The sequence below is a fragment of the Zootoca vivipara genome, chromosome 2, assembly GCF_965207765.1.
Source record: "Zootoca vivipara chromosome 2, rZooViv2.hap1.1, whole genome shotgun sequence".
Taxonomy (NCBI): domain Eukaryota; kingdom Metazoa; phylum Chordata; class Lepidosauria; order Squamata; family Lacertidae; genus Zootoca; species Zootoca vivipara.
The window spans coordinates 13,241,623-13,261,251 of record NC_142584.1 but is presented as its reverse complement, the minus strand read 5'-3'; the positions used below and the strand labels follow the sequence as shown (position 1 = coordinate 13,261,251).

Sequence of the window (19,629 nt, the reverse complement as noted above, 5' to 3'; positions counted from 1 at the left end):
AGGCAGACAGGACATCCTCAGGCAGCAGAAGCTTCCGAGGCGGCACCATAGCTGCCAAGTTATCCCTTTTTTTAAGGGATTTCCCCTTATGCTGAATAGGCTTCCTCGCGAGAAAAGGGAAAACTTGGCAGCTATGGTGCCGCCTCGGAAGCTTCTGCTGCCTGAGGCAGCGGGCTCACCCTGCCTAATGGCTGGGCCGGCCCTACACACACACAAAAGGCTACTGCTTATTCTTAAGTTCATAATAAGCTACACAGGGACGTTTTAAGCATATCTGGCGCCCTGGCGCCGTGGTGCGAAGATCCCTCCAGCGCCCCCCCCCCCGGTTTCCAAGCGCGGCCGTCTGGCGGGCCGGCGCCCTGGCGCCCTGCACCACCCAGCCTTGCCGTACGGCCGGCCCTGAAGCTACATCCTGATGGTCTTCAAGAAGCTGTTCACCACTGCCAGACCTCCAGGGTTGACCTGAAGTCTCCAGGCTTCCCTGGGTGTCTCCAGGTGGCAAGGGAGGGCCTAAATCACTAGGTGGGTGAGAGTGCCTTAATTCCTTCTTTGAAGAAAATTATGCATGCAGTTTGCAAGCTTCAGCCTGGCAGTAGCCAGCTACAAATTATTACATAGACTCTTTAGGGCAGCGGTCAGCAAACGTTTTCAGCAGGGGACCAGTCCGCTGTCCCTCAGACCTTGTGGGGGGGCAGACTATATTTTGGGTGGGAAATAAACGAATTCCTATGCCCCAGAAATAACCCAGAGATGCATTTTAAATCAAAGCACACATTCTACTCATGTGAAAACATGCTGATTCCTGGACCGTCCGTGGGGTGCATTTAGAAGGCGATTGGGAATGCCTGCCCTAATGCATTCCTAGGGATCATGGGAGTTGTAGGCCAAAACATCTGGAGGGCCGCAGGTTGGGAATGCCTGCCCTAATGCATTCCTACCTTGTCTAGTAGCCAGAACAACGGGAAGATAGAACTGGTGTGGTAACCTCTCTCAATTTGCCAAAATGGCTGGACAACCCATGAACCACAGGGTAAAAAGTGGTGACCAATGGCCAAGCATCATTTATCTAGGCACCCCCTGCCATGTTAGTGACTAGGAAGGGTTGTTTAAGATGGCTTTGAGTGCCTGGAAGTGGTACATGCTCTAGTTATCTCCTGCTTGGACTACTGCAACACGCTCTACCCGGGGCTACCTTTGAAGGAGACCCGGAAACTACAACTAATCCAGAATGCAGCAGCTAGACTGGTGACTGGGAGAGGCCGCTGAGACCATATAACACCGGTCCTGAAAGACCTACATTGGCTCCCAGTACGTTTCTGAGCACAATTCAAAGTGTTGGTGCTCCTGACCTTTAAAGCCCTAAATGGCCTCGGTCCAGTATACCTGAAGGAGCGTCTCCACCCCCATCGTTCTGCCCAGACACTGAGGTCCAGCTCCGAAGATCTTCTGGCGGTTCCCTCACTGCGAGAAGTGAGGTTACAGGGAACCAGGTAGAGGGCCCGCCCTGTGGAATGCACTCCCATCAGATGTCAAGGAAATAAACAACTATCTGCATAGCTGCCAAGTTATCCCTTTTTTACAGGGATTTTCCCTTATGCTGAATAGGCTTCCTCGCGAGAAAAGTGAAAACTTGGCAGCTATGACTATCTGACTTTTAGAAGACATCTGAAGGCAGCCCTGTTTAGGGAAGTTATTAATGCTTGATGTTTTATCGTGTTTTAATATTCTGTTGGGAGCCGCCCATAACGGCTGGGGAAACCCAGCCAAATAGGCGGGGTATTATTATTATTATTATTATTATTATTATTATTATTATTATTATTAGGATTTGGGGGAGGTGGGAGCAGCCTGTATGTGATGCTGTATCCTTAGTATTCCTTTTTCTGCACCTACTTTCATATGCAGGCAACATTGTACAACTTGGAGGGAAAAGGGGCCTCCATGACCTTCTGAAATGAGAATGCCATGTGCCATCTAACTGGGGCAAGTAAGGGACTGAATAATACAGAGCAGATAATGGGAAATGAATAAAAATTACTTAAAATAAAATAAAATAATACAGAGCAGAATCTGGTTATGTAACCAGCAGGTTTTGCAATGCTCTGTGTAGAAAGAGAGCGAAGTTCCAGATACATTTCATACAGGACAAAGGAACAGCAAAAGAACAGCAAAAGGAGCTGGGCTTCGCTGTTGCATCCTGTCCATGTAGGGAAGCTACCCCAAAGCAGGTTTAGGATCAAGATCACTATCACCACCTGGGTTAGGGCCATAGCTGCCAAGTTTTCCCTTTTCTCGCGATGAAGCCTATTCAGCATAAGGGAAAATCCCTTAAAAAAAGGGATAACTTGGCAGTTATGGTTAGGGCTCTCTGTCAGGGCCTCTCTTTGCTCTCTAACATGTGTTCTAGGCTCTCCAACATATGTTCTAGGTCACTCTGCCATTCCACAGGTTGATTGAAGGCTCCACAATGAGGAAAATGCAACAGGCAACCTGTCTACCACTGCTTATCTTCCCTTGCAATCATTGGTGTGTGGTCAGTAGCCTAGGGGAACTAAATGTCCCCTGGCGTCTCTTTTCCAAAGCCCGGGAAGCTTCTGCCCAGTTTAAGGAGGGAGGTGTGATGCTTGGACAGGGTCCAAAAGCCCTCCTGCCACCTTCCCAAAGCCTGCCCAGTTTTGGGAAGAAGGCAGGAAGGCTCCAACATCCTATCAGAGGCCTGGCACCTCCTTCCCAAAGCCCGGGTTAGGGAGGGAGGCTGCAACTACAACTCCCATCTTCCCTGGTCATTGGCGACAGTTGCTGCAGCTGCTGGGAATTGTTATCCAGCAACATCTGGAGGGCCAGAGGTTCCCACCCCTGCAGGAGAGACACACAAAATCAGAAATGGCTAGGAAGAGTAAGAAACCTTACTTAATACAAACCTGAGAAGGCAGCTGGGAAACGCAACAATCAGCCCGTTTCAAGCAATCCAATAGTTCATTGCACAAAGATCCTGATGCAGCTCATCATGATGACATGTCCAAAACCAATGGAACAAGTTAAGACACGAGTTATTACAGACCCACTATTTTCAGCTGGATTCAGCCACCTTAATCTGGATTGGAGCTCTTAGCAGAGAATTCTCCATGGGAGTGCACCATTGACCAATGCCTTGTCCTTCAGATCAGCCTCCATAGGTTGGAGGAAAATAGGGACACTTTGAGGGTCTGGCATTGGTGTTTCCTGATTACCAGAGCAAGGGCTATTGTGCTAACCTAAAGGAAAAAATAATGGTTGCACAATATGAAATCCAGCTCTCAACAGTTGCCCTGGTGGAAGTTGGTTGTGCAACTGGAAATATCAGGGCTGCAGCAATCTGTTGAGCAACCTCCTATGAGAACCCGTGCTTTCTTCCTGCACCATTTCTTGTGCAAGCCTTAATGCGCTGCTAAGGGACTTCGTAAACTAGCACTTCACTGAAATCCACCCATGATGGTTTCTAACTCCAGTTAAATTAGCCAAAATGTATAAAACGCAGGAAAGCAAGTGTTGGAAATGTAAAACAACAGAAGGGACATTTTTTTCACATGCGGTGGGATTGTAAAATTATAAAGGAATATTGGGAAATGATTTATAATGAAATGAAGATGTTTAAAATAACCTTTGTTAAAAAACCAGAAGCTTTCCTATTAGGTATCACAGGAGTGGATTTACCAAGATCACAAAAGAACTTATTTATGTACTGTATGCAACTACAGCTGCACGGACATTATTAGCCCAACATTGGAAAGAAGAAGGTGTCCCAGCTAAAGAAGATTGGCAACTTAAATTAATGGAATATGCTGAAATGGCAAAACTGACAATGAAACTAAGAGGAAGAGATGACAATGAGTTTAAGGAAGAATGGAAGATGTTTATTTCATATATTCAGAAGCATTGTAATACATTAGCAGGGTTTTAGAAATACTTCTAATTTGATTAGGAATGGATAATAGGTTATACAAATGGATTACAAATTTAACAATGAACATGTGGTATGTTGATTAATAATGGAACCAAGGAAGGGACTAGGGGGAAGTCAATTTGTTTTGTTTTGTTTTTGTTGTTTTTGGAAAATTAATAAAATGTTATCAAAAGGGGGGGGGAGAAACCCACCCATGAAATTGAAAGCACTCATGCACAAAGGTGCACAAATGCGCTCATGGAAACAGCCACCCCACGTAGACACGAATGCCCTCGTGTGGACACAGCATTGTTGAGGAATATTTGGCGGTTGTTGAATCCATCTCCCATAGCTGAGATCATTTGAATGACCTGATTCAGGGGCAGCATCACTCGGACAACTTGATCCAAGCCCTGGGTGGGCAGAGGTTGCTCTGATAACCTCACCATGTAGTTGTTGTTGTTGATGGTGGTGGTGATCATTGAGGTTTGAAGCCAAGACGTGGTCTATCTAGTTCAGGCATCCCCAAACTTCGGCCCTCCAGATGTTTTGGACTACAGTTCCCATCATCCCTGACCACTGGTCCTGTTAGCTAGGGATCATGGGAGTTGTAGGCCAAAACATCTGGAGGGCTGCAGTTTGGGGATGCCTGATCTAGTTCTTCCTATATATCCTTTGCATGGCCCTCTTGCACTCTTTTTAACCTCGGCACTCTAATGACTAGTTTGCTTTCTGCAGGCAACAAGGGGAATAAAAGCCCTAGGGGGAGAAAAATATAATTAATCACTGTAATTATTACTTAATCCATTGGCTCCTCTAATGGCTTTCGTGACTGATAATTAGTCAAAGCAGAACCCCGCGTAATTGCCACGTAACCACTAAACAAATGGCGAAATGGGGGAAGCTGGCTGGCAGCTCCCCAAGAGACACAGGGAACGGCAGGTTGAGGCGCACAGAGAATTATTGCACAACTGTAATTATATGACCCATCTGATTTCGGTGTGTTGTTACAACACAATGCAGAATTTCAGGGCAATTAATTGTTTCCAGCTCCCTCCCCCCCCCCCATTTCTGCCAAGACTGAACAATCCTACCTGATCTCACCTTATTCTTGTGTTTTGTTTTTTAAAGATATAGAACGACAAAATAGCAATTCCTTTCCATTATAACTTAGTTCCGTTACAAGACCTTGCTTGGGCTAGCTGCATTTGGACAGGAGCCTAATGCAATTTGTTCTCCCGTGGTATGTTTATTATCAGGACCTGCATACAACGTGCTACAGAATCTAAGTGATATATGAATGCAATTAAGCTCAGATTGGCTGGAGATTCATTTATTTGTCATATTTTTAAACCTCCCTTCTGCCGAGGTTCGCAGGGCGGGCTACAAATCATAATAAAAAACACGGAGTGAAACATCCATCACGAAACCATAGGAATGCAATTATCTTAAAACCAGCAACGGCAGAGCATGAAATCCCATAGGAGTGGGAAGTGCGAACCCTCTTATGAACCTCCAATGTCCTGATGGAACAAAGATGTCTTCAGTAAACGATGAAGAGAGGCCAAGAAGTGGGCAACATATCTCTAATGGGATGGAATCTCCAAGCAGAGAGCCACAACAAGAAGACCCTGCCATGATGAGGCTCAGGAGGCCTCAGTGGTCCAGAGTGCCTTCCATCAGCTTTGGTTGGTGGCCCAGCTACGTCCCTATCTGGACAGGGATAGCCTAACTACTGTTGTCTATGCAAGGTTAGATTACTGCAATGCGTTATACGTAGGGCTATCTCTGAAGACAGTTTGGAAACTTCAGCGAGTGCAGAATTCAGCGGCCAGGTTGCTCACAGGAGCAAGACTGTTTGAACATATTGCACCAATCCTGGTCCGCCTGCACTGGCTACCGATTAGTTTCCGGGCCCAATTCAAAGTGCTGGTTTTGACCTATAAAGTAGGGTTACCAGATGCCCCTGTTTCCCGGGGACAGTCCCCGGATTTGCGAATATGTCCCCGGACAAATTCCATTCCCGGAATGTCCCCAGATTTCATCTAATGTCCCCAGGAAACGCAGCAGCGGCAGCCTCAGCAGCCTGGAGACGTTGGCTCTGGCTGGCTTCAGGAGCTGCTCAGAAGTTCCCATACGATGGTGGTGCAGGGGCTCTAAGACGCAGCTTCCAGGCTGCCTCCACCTTCCCCCAGCAACTAAGCTGGGAAGGGAGGCTTCATGCTGCCTATCAGAGCTTGCTTGCAAGCAGGAGGGGGCAGGGATCTCTCCGTTAGGCAACGGGGAAGCCTCCCTTCCCAGCTGAGGGATCCCCGCCCCCTCCTGCTTGCATGCAAGCAGGAATGGGATTGGGGCTGGGAAGGGAGGCGGCATCGCGCTGCCCGAGCCTCGCCGCCACCGCTCTCGGCCCTCCTTCTCCGCCTTCCATGCCTGACCCACCGCACACTGCTTCCCCACCCCCACCACCAAAGAACCAACAACTCGGGCTCATGGAGAAAGGATATAGAAGCCCCGGAGGAAGGGGAAACGTGGCGGTTGAGGTCAAGGCGGCAGCCACCCCTCTGCCACCGCCATCGCTGCACCATCAACATCCCGAACGTGTAGTATTGTTGTTATTTTATTTTATTTTTCTATCTATTTATTTATTTTGCCCACAGATTCATTGAAAAAAAAATCTGGTAACCTTTACTATAAAGGCTCAGGACAGCAATACTTCAAGGACCACCTATTTCCATATGAACCCACCCGGACCCTGAGATAATCTTCTGAGGCCCTTCTTCGTGTGCCTTCTCCTGGCAACATGAGAATGGGCCTTCTCTGCAGTGGCTCCCCATCTGTGGAATGCTCTCCCCAGGAAAGTTCACCTAGGCGCCAGGCAAAAACGTTCCTTTTTAACCAGGCCTTTGGTTGATCTGATTTACATCCTATGCCCTTTTAAAATGTGGGTTTTTTGTGGGGGGAGCTATTGGGTTGTTGTTTTTGTTTTTATTTTGCATTTTGTGGTTTTATATCTTGATTTTATTCCGTGAACTGCCCTGAGACCCCCAGGTATAGGGCGGTATATAAAATTAAATGAAGAAGAGGAAGAGGAAGAGGAAGAGGAAGAGGAAGAGGAAGAGGAAGAGGAAGAGGAAGAAGAAGAAGAAGAAGAAGAAGAAGAAGAAGAAGAAGAAGAAGAAGAAGAAGAAGAAGTTGTCATTACATCTCTGGCAGGTACAGAAAGAACTGCTCCTTTAAGTACTCAAGTGTTTTACGCACCTCGATGAGCACCTTAAATGCCACCCCGTGGCAAACAGTGCAACTCTTTCAACAGTGGTGTCACATTATCACACCTAGTTCTGTGGCTCAACCATCTGTCGGCAACATTTCGCACCCAACCGTCTTCAAAGGCGAGCACACTGTAGTAGCAGTCTAAATGGGAGGTCGCCAGTGCATGTATTATTGTAGCAAGACTACCCTGGTCCAGGAAAGGGCAGTGGCTGGTGAACCTTCTCCAACTCCTTATCCCACTCATCGCGAAGATCCTGAACATCCACTTTACGATATTCCAATAAATATTTATAAAGACCAAGTACAGACCTGCCGTTCTTTAAATATCCAATTATTCCCTCTAGCAATCTAGGAGATACTGAAGCACTCAAAGCTGACCATCCATAAATAGACACCCAAAGACTGTAAATTTGAAGATATTGCCATTCAGCACTTGCGGATTGGTGGTTTCTTAACAGCGATACTGATACTAATGACAAAATAAAAATAAAAAATACTCCATCCAATCCTATTAACTGGTCTGATGCATAAATACCACTTTCAGTCCGTTTCTCAAACAGGTCTTCCTCTCTGTCTTCAAATCTGGGTTACCCCATAGACTTAATTTAGCATGAACACATAGGTCAAAATATAACTGACGAAGCAATATAATCAATGCCTTTCCAGCTGCTAAAACTGCAGGGGGAAATACTCCTTTCCTTTTTATATACATAGATTCTAGCGCCATCCATCCATAAAGTGATGTACATCATTTCTGTGATCAGGTCTTTGCAGGGGGGGGGGGACACTTACCAATCACTTGTATGAGCAAAAATATATTCCTTATGGTAGAAGGAATATAACCCTAAAGGCTTTCATCTGATGCCGCTGGGCAGGTGTCCCAGACTCTGAGCTTTCAACAATAAAAAAAGGAAAGTATATAGACCTAAGAGAAACTTTTGGGGCAAAATGTTCAAAATCTAAGTGATGTCTGTGAAATGAGAGCGAGTGTGATGTAATCACCTTGTGAATTTTTCCTGATACTGAGCAATGCTCCATGTTGCCTTTAGACAGCAACAACATCAGTGTGCCTGTGCGTGTGTAAAATCAATATTTTTGTGATCCCCACAGTCTTGACTAGCAGGACATAGCTGGCTTGCAATGGTAAGCATGTTGTTGGGGGTGCCTGTCTCTGTAATTTTGTATTATGCCCTGTACCCCATGGCAGCCATTTTGTGTTATGCCCTCTCTCAAAATTCCAAATGTGCCCACTGGTCTAAAAGGTTGGTAACCTTGGTATGAACTAAGATAGCGAATATTAATTCCTCATTTCAATATGGAGAGCTGCATTTTTAAAGAGAGAAAAAATGAGGTGGAGAAGTCCCTCAAATACACTTCTGAAATACCGTGTTAAATTTTTGAAAATATACTTGGGGAATGTATAAAAGAATACCACATAATTTTTCCATGGCAGGATATTCATATTGTGTAGTAACCATACTCCAAATACTAAGCCTAAATAACAGCCACCTTACTAAACTGAGAAATATCTCTGCCATCAATCTGTTTAGATTCGATTTGATCATTCGAGGACCTGAATCATCTCTAGGAACCAAAATACCCATGCTTTCGTTGGCTACTTGTGGCAAACTCTCTCCATACTAAACCTTGACATTTTTCTTCCTCTTCACTCTAACATGGCTGCTTTGACCTTTTGCACCCACAAGGACATCGAGGTCGCTCCATTTGGCCCTTTCACAATGTGAAATGCATTTGGCCGGGGCGTTCCCACAGAGGGACTTAATGGACGTGATTTGTTGCTTTCGCTAAAACAACAGCACGCAAGGGCCTCGTGCCAAAAGCAGAGCTGAATTCTGTGCCAAAGGCTTCAGGCTGTGACCCTATACTCGCTTCCCTGGGAGTGAGTTTCACTGAACTTGGTGCGGCTCACTTCTAAGCCTAATTCAAAATAATCCAAATAGGATTTGGCTATTACAGTGGTACCTCGGGTTAAGAACTTAATTCGTTCCGGAGGTCCGTTCTTAACCTGAAACTGTTCTTAACCTGAGGTACCACTTTAGCTAATGGGGGCCTCCCATCGCCACCGCCACCGCCACCGCCACCACCACCGCGTGATTTCTGTTCCCATCCTGAGGTAAAGTTCTTAACCCTGAGGTACTATTTCTGAGTTAGCGGAGTCTGTAACCTGAAGAGTCTGTACCCCGAGGTACCACTGTACAGTGGTACCTCTACTTACTAATTTAATGCGTTCCAAACGCACATTTGTAAGTAGAAAAAATTTGTAAGTCGAATCCCATAGGAATGCATTGGGAGAAAAAATTCGTAAGTAGAAAAAACCCTATCTAAAAATTTGTAAGTAGAAAAAATCCTATCTAAACCGCATCCAAGATGGCGGACGGAGCTCCATTCGTAAGTAGAAACATTCGTAAGTAGAGTTATTCGTAAGTAGAGGTACCGCTGTATATCCCTGTAGCGTTCCTGCTCACCTGTGGGTGCCCTCCAAGCACCCAGATCTACGCACTAGACTTCCTTTCACACAGCGGATGAATGCATGGTGACTGAGGTTGGGGCTAGCAAGTGCACTATGGGGCTGAGGGCTAAGGAACACAATCCCACTGCCCCCAACATGGCAACTGAAGATGAGGCAGGGGGCAGAAGTCCCCCCAGCAGTGCAGCAACAAAACTGCTAGCATACCCCTCAACTGTCCTGTTTTGAACAGGGCATCCCAGAATTACAGAAGCCACCCTGGCTTCTGATTGGATACTGGGATGCCCCCTTTTGATCCCCATGAGAACATGACCTCAAAAGACACCCATTTTGGGGGGCTGTGCTCTCTTGAGGGTCACCTGGCTGCCACAAGAGTGCAGCCCCGAAAAATGTGCATCCCAATTTTCCTCTGCAACATTTTGGAGGGTCTGTTATGCTAGAACATGGATAGGCAAAGTAAGGCCTGGATCCGGCCCAATCGCCTTCTAAATCCAGCCCAGGGGAGGTCTGGGAATCAGTGTGCTTTTGCATGAGTAGAATGTGTGTTTTTATTTAGAATGCCTCTCTGGGTTATTTGTGGGGCATAGGAAATTCATTCATTGTTATTTTTTCAAAATATAGTGCGACCCCCCCACAAGGTCTGAGGGACAGTGGACTGGCCCCCTGCTGAAAAAGTTTGCTGACTAGAAGGATTCCTTCTGATTATACCACTGACTCCTATCAAAGACTTAAAACTGTGGGGGGGGGGGGACAGGAACCTTCGGAGTCTATCTGAAAAACAAACAAACGTAAAACAGGTAAACAAAATCAGTCTGGATGCAGAGTATGGCCAGATGGACCGGGAATAATAATAATAATAGTCATCATGCAAAATTTAGCAGTCCTTGCACAATTATTTCCAGACTCTCGGAGCGCTCACAGACTGTTGCTATTTTCAGGTGGGTTTCAACCTGGCAAATTTGGGTTGTGCAATTATAATGGATTGGAGCTCTTGTGCAACAAACCCACTCCCCTCCTTGCCCAAATCAGACTGTTTGCTGGAAGGAAAGTAATGGAGAAATGCACTGGAATGCGCACATAATGTCTGCTTGGTCCAATGCCATCTAACTTCCCCCATAAACCAATCAGGAAGAATGCTTGAAAAACAACAAGAAACAGGTGGCCTGGAAGCAACCTTGAATATGCTTGATGAAGTATATCATCTTGTGATATTCTTATATTCTTGATGAAGTATATGAACTTGTGACCCAACAAGAAAAACACAGCCTGCTGGCTGTGTGCACTGTGGCCTGGCAGGTGCTTGGCAATGCCACTGAGTTGTTTTTTCCATCCTCTGATGGCAGGCAGCAAAACCAGCACTAATGTCCCTGGCAAGCAGCCATTCAAAACTGGCGAGCAGCATTTACCTTGGTGGGCCACGGGCTCGGCAGGTCTGCGTTATGCAAAGGGACTGAGAGGATGCAAATCGAAATCGAAGGACGCTTTTCGGGAGTTTTCTTTGGAAGAATTCAGCAGGATCCTTCTCAGCATGCAACTGAAAGTCAAACAGGGTCATAAATCACCAAGCAACAAAATGGCACAGCTGAGTATTACTAACAAGGAAGGTCAGGATTTCAGAGGCAGGAAATGGGCGCTTTCCGAGGAACCGCTTCTCCACTTCCCAGTCCCACCCTATTTTTCATCCTTTCCCTAGATATATATTCCGCCCATCCTTCCTTTAGCAGAAGGCAAGATCGTGGTGATCCCATTCTGCACCGTGGCTTGACTTCCCCATAGCTGCTTCCACCATGAAGAATGAAGCTTGCTCGCTGGCCTTTTTCAGAGCCGTCTTTGCCGAGTTCTTGGCCACCATGATATTTGTGCTTGTCGGGGTGGGCTCGGCCTTGAATTGGCCGTCGGCACTCCCAGGGATGGTGCAGATTTCCATGGCCTTTGGCTTGGCCATCGCCACCCTCGTCCAGTCCGTGGGCCATGTCAGCGGGGCTCACATCAACCCAGCGGTGACAGTGGGCCTCCTCGTTGCACAAAAGATTTCAGTCGTGAGATCGGTGGCCTACGTTGTGGCTCAGATGGTGGGAGCGATAGCTGGGGCAGGAGTGATCTACCAGCTCGCTCCACCCGATGTCCGAGGGACCCTGGCCGTAAATGCGGTAAGTGCTGCTGACACATGTATTACTATTGTCCTGGATGAGAAAAATGACAAGGGGTCAGTTCATCATAACATGTGAACCATCCCCTTGCCTAAAGCCAATAGGGGTAGGCTGGAGAGGAGATAGCTGGGGTGCTGCCAAAAAAGGCTGAGCTTCAACTGCAGAAGGTTTTTGGCAGCTACGGTATACAAAAGGATGTGGAGTTCAGCCAAGGGATTGGGCTTCTCCTCAGCTATCATCAGAGCAGTCGAAGTTGCTTCTGGTTATTTCAGTGGCCCGGCGAATCTAGATCATCTACAGGCTCCCCAGCAGAGTGCTATGAAAACTTTGTTACACCGGCATGGTCTTGATTCCATGGTCTCTTTGAATCTTTAAAGGTAAAGGGACCCCTGACCATTAGGTCCAGTCGTGGCCGACTCTGGGGTTGCGGCGCTCATCTCGCATTATTGGCCGAGGGAGCCAGCGTATAGCTTCCAGGTCATGTGGCCAGCATGGCAAAGCCGCTTCTGGCAAACCAGAGCATCACATGGAAACGCTGTTTACCTTCCCGCTGTAGCGGTTCCTATTTATCTACTTGCATTTTGACGTGCTTTCAAACTGCTAGGTTGGCAGGAGCTGGGACTGAGCAACGGGAGCTCACCCCGTCACAGGGATTCGAACCGCCGACCTTCTGATCAGCAAGCCCTAGGCTCAATATCACCATCCCAAGGGAATGCATTCCCTTGTTTGACAAAGTGGAAAGGGATCTTCCCTGGCAACGGCAGCCATAAATCCAGAAACAGAATGAAACATCACAGAAGTGACTAAGGGCTTCTCCAGACTGGTGTGCTTTATTGTGGACATCTTCTGCAACATATTCTCAATGATTTTTCAAAAGAACACTGCAAAGGGAAAGCAGTATACTTATAGGGCTGTTGCAACCCATACACAGTTTAAAACTGAGGATTGATCAGCTTAAAGATGCTGTTGGGGTGTCTCCACTCCCCATCGTTCACTGAGGTCCACCTCCGAGGGCCTTCTGGCGGTTCCCTCACTGTGAGAAGTGAGGTTACAGGGAACCAGGCAAAGGGCCTTCTCGATAGAGGCACCTGTCCTGTGGACGTTAAGGAAATAAACAACTATCTGGTTTTTAGAAGACATCTGAATGCAACCTTGTATCGGGAAGTTTTTAATGTTTTATTATATGTGCTGGAAGCTGCCCAGAGTGCCGGGGGAAACCCAGCCAGATGGGCAGGGTATAAATAATAAAATTATTATTATTGAGACATAACGAAACCACCAGAAACCACGCTTTTTAATCTCCAAAGTGCTCAAAGAGGTCAGTTACAGGTTTTCCTTCAAAGAACAGGGGATGTCGGCCAACGCATCTTGCCAAAGAAGAGTGAGGGAAAGCAGCACTTGCCAAAATTCTGTGCAACTGGGACAGGGGGGGGGTCTCTGTCCTCCATTGCATCCAGCCCACCCTAGAGCAGGGATGGGGGCAACCTGCTGTTCTCCTGATGTTGGCACTCTCCAATTCCCAACAGCACCAGCCAGCATGGCCCGTGCCATAGAGAACCAGCACTGGGTGCTTCTGGCGATGAGGAAACTCGCCGACAGGTTAGCAAGTGTAGAAGCTTCTAAGCGCACTTGTTTTACCCAGATACAGTACTCCTCTTTCCTTTAGAGGTTAGCTGCTGGCAGGGCTCCAGAGAACACCAGCACGACTTAATTACTAGACTCTCGATTTCTCCTTTGGTGCTGATCCTGCCAGAAAAAGACACAGCCATTTGGGCCTGGGAGGGCTTGCGAGACGATCAGGCGCATGGGCACATAATTAGCTCCATCATTCAGCAGGGCAGCCCGTCCATGCTAAGCCGGCAAGTTGGTGTTCTATGGTGAGCCCGACCAACCCTTGGAATTGTCAGCTGTCCCTGGAAATCTACCCCATGGGGGCCAGCTAACTTTTGTTCACTAAATGCTGCCACCCGGGGGGTGGGGGGGTGGGGTGGATGGATGATAATTGTGTCTGCTGTCTCTCTCAAAGGCTGCCTCTTCCCATGCTTTCTCCTCCTTCACAACTTCCCTAATCTTTGCAGCTGCACAACAACACAGGAGCAGGACAGGCAGTGGGAGTAGAGCTGATTCTCACCTTCCTGCTGGTCCTCTGCGTCTTCGCCTCGACGGACAGCCGCAGAACTGATGCTGTGGGCTCGCCAGCGTTAAGTATCGGGCTGTCAGTCACAACCGGCCATTTCCTAGGGGTGAGTGTTGTTATCTCAGCCGGGCAGAGCAATGGTACAGGGTGTGATCCTCAGATGAGATGGCTCCACAGTTCTTTACCATTGCATTCCAGCAGGGGATGCTATGGCAACTGGATTGGGGGCATACATGCCAAGTTCCTCTCTGAAAAATAAGGGACCGGACCGGAAGTAGCATGCCGGAAGTAGTGCGACGGCCATTTTGGAACTGGGCGGAGCATGCTCAGAAGTGACTTTTGATGCTGCTGTGCCCAGTTCCAAAATGGCCGCCGCACCAGAAGTCGCGCTGCAGCCATTTTGGAACTGGGCAGAGCAGCATCAAAAGTCGCTTCTGAGCATGCTCCGCCCAGTTCCAAAATGGCCACCGTGCCAGAATAAACTGGGAAAAAACAAAAAAATCTGTTTTTTTGGCTGGGGACAGCCGGAAAAGCGGGGGTTTCCCGGGGAAAACAGGAGACTTGGCAGCTATGATTGGGGGGCGGGGGAGGCAGGTCCCTGGTGCCCCCTATTAGCCAGTAATAAGTGTATGGAGGGACCATGTGTGTAGAACCAGTGGCCTGGTTCCTTCATATAAAAACTATCCAGCATTTTGCTAGTGAAATGGTCAAGAAGGCCATGCTGTAGAGGGAAGTGAGGACAAGATGGGGCTTGTCAACCTGGGAAGGTTGCCCATCTAGGTGAAGGAAAACTCTAGTCCTAAACCTCCACTGCCTTGAGGGATATCTTCAGGAGAAGAAAAGGCTAAGGAAGGGGTCAGCAAACTTTTTCAGCAGGAGGCTGGTCCAGTGCCCCTCAGACCTTGTGGGGGGCCGGACTATATTTTGAAGGGAAAAAAGGATGCAAGAGCCCCACGAGCCCCACCCGGTGGCTGCTTACCTGTGTCTTGCGAGTGGCAGGGGCTGGCAGCAGTGGAGAACAATGGTGGCTGCTCGAGCGCTGCTGCAGCTGGCCCCAACAAAGCCCAGCCCCCTTCCTCCTGTAGGCAGGGCGGGGAGAAGCTAGGAGGAGGGAGGGAGGAGGCGCTGTCGCTACCACCGTGTGAGGGAGAGGGAAAGAATGAACGTGCTGGCGATCCACGCGGCAATTCCTGGACCGTCTGCGGGCCGGATCCAGAAGGCAATTGGGCCTGATCTGGCCCGCGGGCCTCAGTTTGCCGACCCATGGGCTAAGGGGTAGACTCAACACACATCTGGAGTGGAGGTCCTAAGACGGTTGGATGGCATCTTGCACGTCTCTTTCCAGCAACTCCTGCTTCCAAGCTGGGCCAGACGTATTGCTCTGCTTTCCTTTGGATCACATCAGCGAGGCCGAGAGGGGGCTTCCTGTCATCTGGGTAACCCAGGACCTCCATACCCACTGGCCAGACTTGTGCTCCAGGGAGGTCACGTCAGCGCTACTATTGCAGCGGTTTGACTTCACCCCTGGAGGCGCACTCCGTTGTTTCTGTGGGTGCCCATAACGACAATTACTGTTGTTGCTATTTGATTTTTGTACCTGTCCTTCACCCAATGGAAGCTGGTCCACTGGCGTGAATGGGGCACTCTGTCTGCCCCTAACCAGCCCCCCACCTGCCTGCTTTCCAAGCTTCATCTAAGGCTAGGGGTGGCACTGGTTGTCATATTCTTCCTCCTTTCTGTTGCCATCATAGAACTCAGCAGGAAGGATGGGAGCAAAGCCAGCATCAGTTGGCTCTGCCTGTCATTGGCTCTTTGGCGACACCTACAGTTGACCTCCCTGCCGTCTTCCCTGCCAGTCGCAATGGGCACCAGGCCAGGCTGCCACTACCTTCACCGCTAGGCCCCAGGGCGAGTTACTTACAAAAACATTGCAATAAAATATGGAAAGCTGTTAGAACCTTTTTTGCTCTACCCATCATTACACGATGACATTTCCCCACCATTATTACCTTCCAGATCTATTTCACGGGCTGCTCAATGAATCCTGCACGGTCTTTTGGCCCCGCTGTCATAATGGCAAACTTCCAAGATCACTGGGTAAGTGCTTCCTTCCAGTTGCCACCTGAGGCTTCAAAATCAGGCTTGTGATGGGCCCTGATATTTCTAGGAGATGAAGGACACAAGTAGACATTTCTACCTTGCCCCACATTTTCCAACGTTTCTCCAATGAAAATAGGGACATCCTGTTGCATAATCATGGTAATTTTATTATTTATACCCTGCCCATCTGACTAGGTTGCCCCAGTCACTCTGGGTGGCTTCCAACATATATAAAAGCATTTAAAAAAAATCAAACACTAAAAACCCCTAAAAAACTTCCCAACACAGGGCTGCCTTCAGATGTCTTCTAAAGTTGCTTATCTCCTTGGCTCAGGGGGTCACATAACCCTCCAAGTGTTCCTATTTCCCTATTTTTCTTAGGATGTCCCTATTTTCATTGAAGAAATATTGGAGGGTTGGGAGTTATGAGACCCCCCCCCCCCAAGCCAAGAAGATAAGTAACTATAACAACCTTTAGAAGACATCTGAAGGCAGTTTTTTTAAAATTATGTTTTATTATATGTTGGAAACTGCCCGGAGTGGCTGGGACAACCCAGTCAGATGGGCAGAATATAAATGATGATGATTATTGAATACAACGTCTCTATTTTCATCAGAGAGACGTTGGGGGATATGCCATATCGTCCAACATTTCTCCAAAGAAAATAGGAACGTCCTACCATACCCTTCAACATTTCTCTGATGAAAATAGGGACATCCTGAGAGAGAAAGGGACATTCTGGGATCAAATCAGAAACCAGGACAGCTTCTGTAAATACACAACTGTCCCTGGAAAATAGGGGCACTTGGAGAGTTTGATTTTCTACCACCCTCATCTTCAATTAGCATCAGATTTCCAGGGTGCTAGAAAATGGGTGTAGAAAGGGCAAGATCCTGGCTTCCAGGCCCTGGCACACAGATGAATGGCCGATGCCTTAATTAGATGTATACAAACAAGACTCAATTCTTGTCGGGCTCTGCCTTAATTAAAATCAGTTGTTTATGAAGTACGGGTGTGGAAATTGATAGATGAGCTATGGGCCTTATCTTAGGGCCCCCGTTTAGACAATCTGTTATCCTGAGATAATCATTCCTCCGTTTGCTTCAGCCTTTAATTTGCTTACATGCTCAAGTGATAAATTAGATGCTGGAGTAATGTGAAAGGAAGTCAACCAACTCTAGCAAGATCAGGGACTCGATGTGGCTCACCTTTCTTTCAGCCCAGAATAAGAACCAGAAGAATCTTGGTTCACTGGAATTCCTTAATGGGTAAACAATAGTTTCCAGAATTCTGGGAATTGTAGTTCACCTCTAACAGAGCTGCAAGTCACAGTACCCTTAACAAACTGCATTTCCCATGATTCCTTGGAAGAAGTAACGTGCTTTAAATTATGGGGCGGGTCTATGGTCTAGGACTCTAGGTCTTCCACTATGCTTTTTCACAAAAGGGTGCTGGGCTCAGAATTGTTGTTTTTAGAGTCTCCTGTGATTATACAGAATTGGAACAAATAGTACTGTTGTGCCCCGAGAATTGCATTATAGGGATCACAGAGACATTTCAAGGCTCAACTCCTCCCTAGGGGTAAAATATATGCAGTGATTATACGGCAGTGGCACAAGAGGGATGCCATTATGAGCTCAGGGGCATCAGTCAATTGTCTATAATCTCTAGCAGCAGCTCCAGTTGATAATGTTGATTTGTGATGTCAGGAGCTGACGTTGGCCATAAGTAACAGGAATAATGAGCACAAAACGTAAGAGAATTTCAGAGTATAGCTACATCGTGCATGGATCCAGAACCATTTCCTTTGAACACCTTGAGACAGTTCCTTAGCCATTTGACTCTGCTCTGGCCTACTGCTATGTCCCAATGGGATGGGCTATAGCAAGACTGCATTTGGCAGCAGAACATGGGTAGCATATCTTGGCTCCTTGCCCCATAATCCCATTAAGCATTCTGAGCAGAGGATGGAAACCAGAAGGACCCCCAAGGTCCCTTCCAACTCTATGATGGTGTGGTATACCTCAATAGCACCCCTACTGGCCGAGAAGGGGGAAAACAGCTATGTAGCGGCTCCAATTGGGAATTATTCCATTGAGGAGTGACTCACCAAAAATCTATGTTTTGTTTGCACTTCTTCAGATCTTTTGGGTGGGACCTCTGGTGGGCGGTATTGTGGCCTCTCTGATCTACAACGTCATCCTCGCTCCTGACACAAGAAGCCTATCCGAGAGGCTTGATGTTCTGAAAGGGACCTACCAACCTGAAGATGACTGGGTGGAGAAGAATGATCAGAGGTACTCAACGGAACTGGTGGAGAATCGCAGAATCATGGAATCATAAAACTGTCGAGCTGGAAGGGACTCCAACGGTCATCTCGTCAAAACCCACTGCCAAACATCTCTTACTGTCAGAAAGCTCTTCCTGTTTCGTCAGAATCTCCTTTCTTGTAACTCTCAAATCTCCTCTAAATCTCCTCTCATCCAGGCTAAACGAACCCAGCTCCTTCAACTGTTCCTCATCAGGCTTGCTTTCCAGACCCTTGATCATCTTGGTCACCTTCCTCTGCACACGTTGCAGCTTTTCAATATGCTTCTTCAATTGTGGCGCCCAGAACTGGACACTGGTGTGGTCTGACCAAGGCAGAATAGAGAGGGACTGTAACGTCCCAAGATCAGGAAAGGAAGTAACTTTGTGCTGCATGAAGAAGCACTTTTGTCTGGCCCGAACCTCCCAATGTTCAACTTTCTTGGATGCCCATGAATTCTAGTGTTACGAGAGAGGGAGAAAAACATTCCCCCACCCACTTTCTTCATACCATGAATAATGGAATGAACCCCCACCATTTCTCCCCTTACTTGCCTTTTCTCTAAACTAAAAAGTTTTAAGGTGGAAGGGAGTAGGTTAAGAAGGAGCTACTCTGCACCACCCCTCCAGGCAGATAAAGGACCAAACAAAAACAGTACTCACGCCATCCCTTACAGACCTGCAGATCAGCTCCCAGCCCTGCCCTCATCCCTGATTTTTCCTACCATCTCCCTAGGGTGTTGCATTGGCATCCTTTCATATACTGAGCGGGTGCCTTTGTTTAATAGCCTTCTATGTGCCTGGAGCATGGGAAGTCTCAGCTCGACGTCCAACGTCAACTGAGGCATCTAGTCTTTTGACATTCCCAGGGCTCTCCTTCCCGGCTCTGTTGTTCAGTGAATGTAGATTGTAAGCCCTTTGGAGGCAGAGACTCCGTTACTTCTGTTCAGTGTCTAACACACTGCTAAGGCTAACCTAAATGTTAAATGGCAGTAATAACAATAAAACAGTAATAAGAAATGGGGCAAAGGCAGCAGCAGCATCAAACTTGCCACCACGCAACAAGCCCATGCCGGATTTACATATAAGCTAAACAAGCTATAGCTTAGGGCCCCACTCTTCTTGGGGCCCCCCAAAAAATCTAAATAAAAAAACCCACTGGATGTATATTTCCAAAATATAAGGTAAAAAACAAATAAAACAAAACTTACATACAGCAACAGTGTTTTGTGTTGTGTAGGCTCCTGTGATGTA

The 19,629-nt window shown here is 47.4% G+C and overlaps 1 protein-coding gene across 1 annotated transcript; it reads left to right on the top strand.

Moving 5' to 3' along the window:
- The first annotated feature begins 11,467 nt into the window (after positions 1 to 11,467).
- LOC118081590 (aquaporin-5-like) lies at positions 11,468 to 18,411 on the top strand. Its single transcript, XM_060272199.1, has 4 exons — positions 11,468 to 11,830; positions 13,909 to 14,073; positions 15,984 to 16,064; positions 18,211 to 18,411. The coding sequence occupies exons 1-4, from the start codon at positions 11,468 to 11,470 to the stop codon at positions 18,409 to 18,411; spliced, it is 810 nt and encodes a 269-aa protein (XP_060128182.1).
- Positions 18,412 to 19,629: the final 1,218 nt, after the last annotated feature.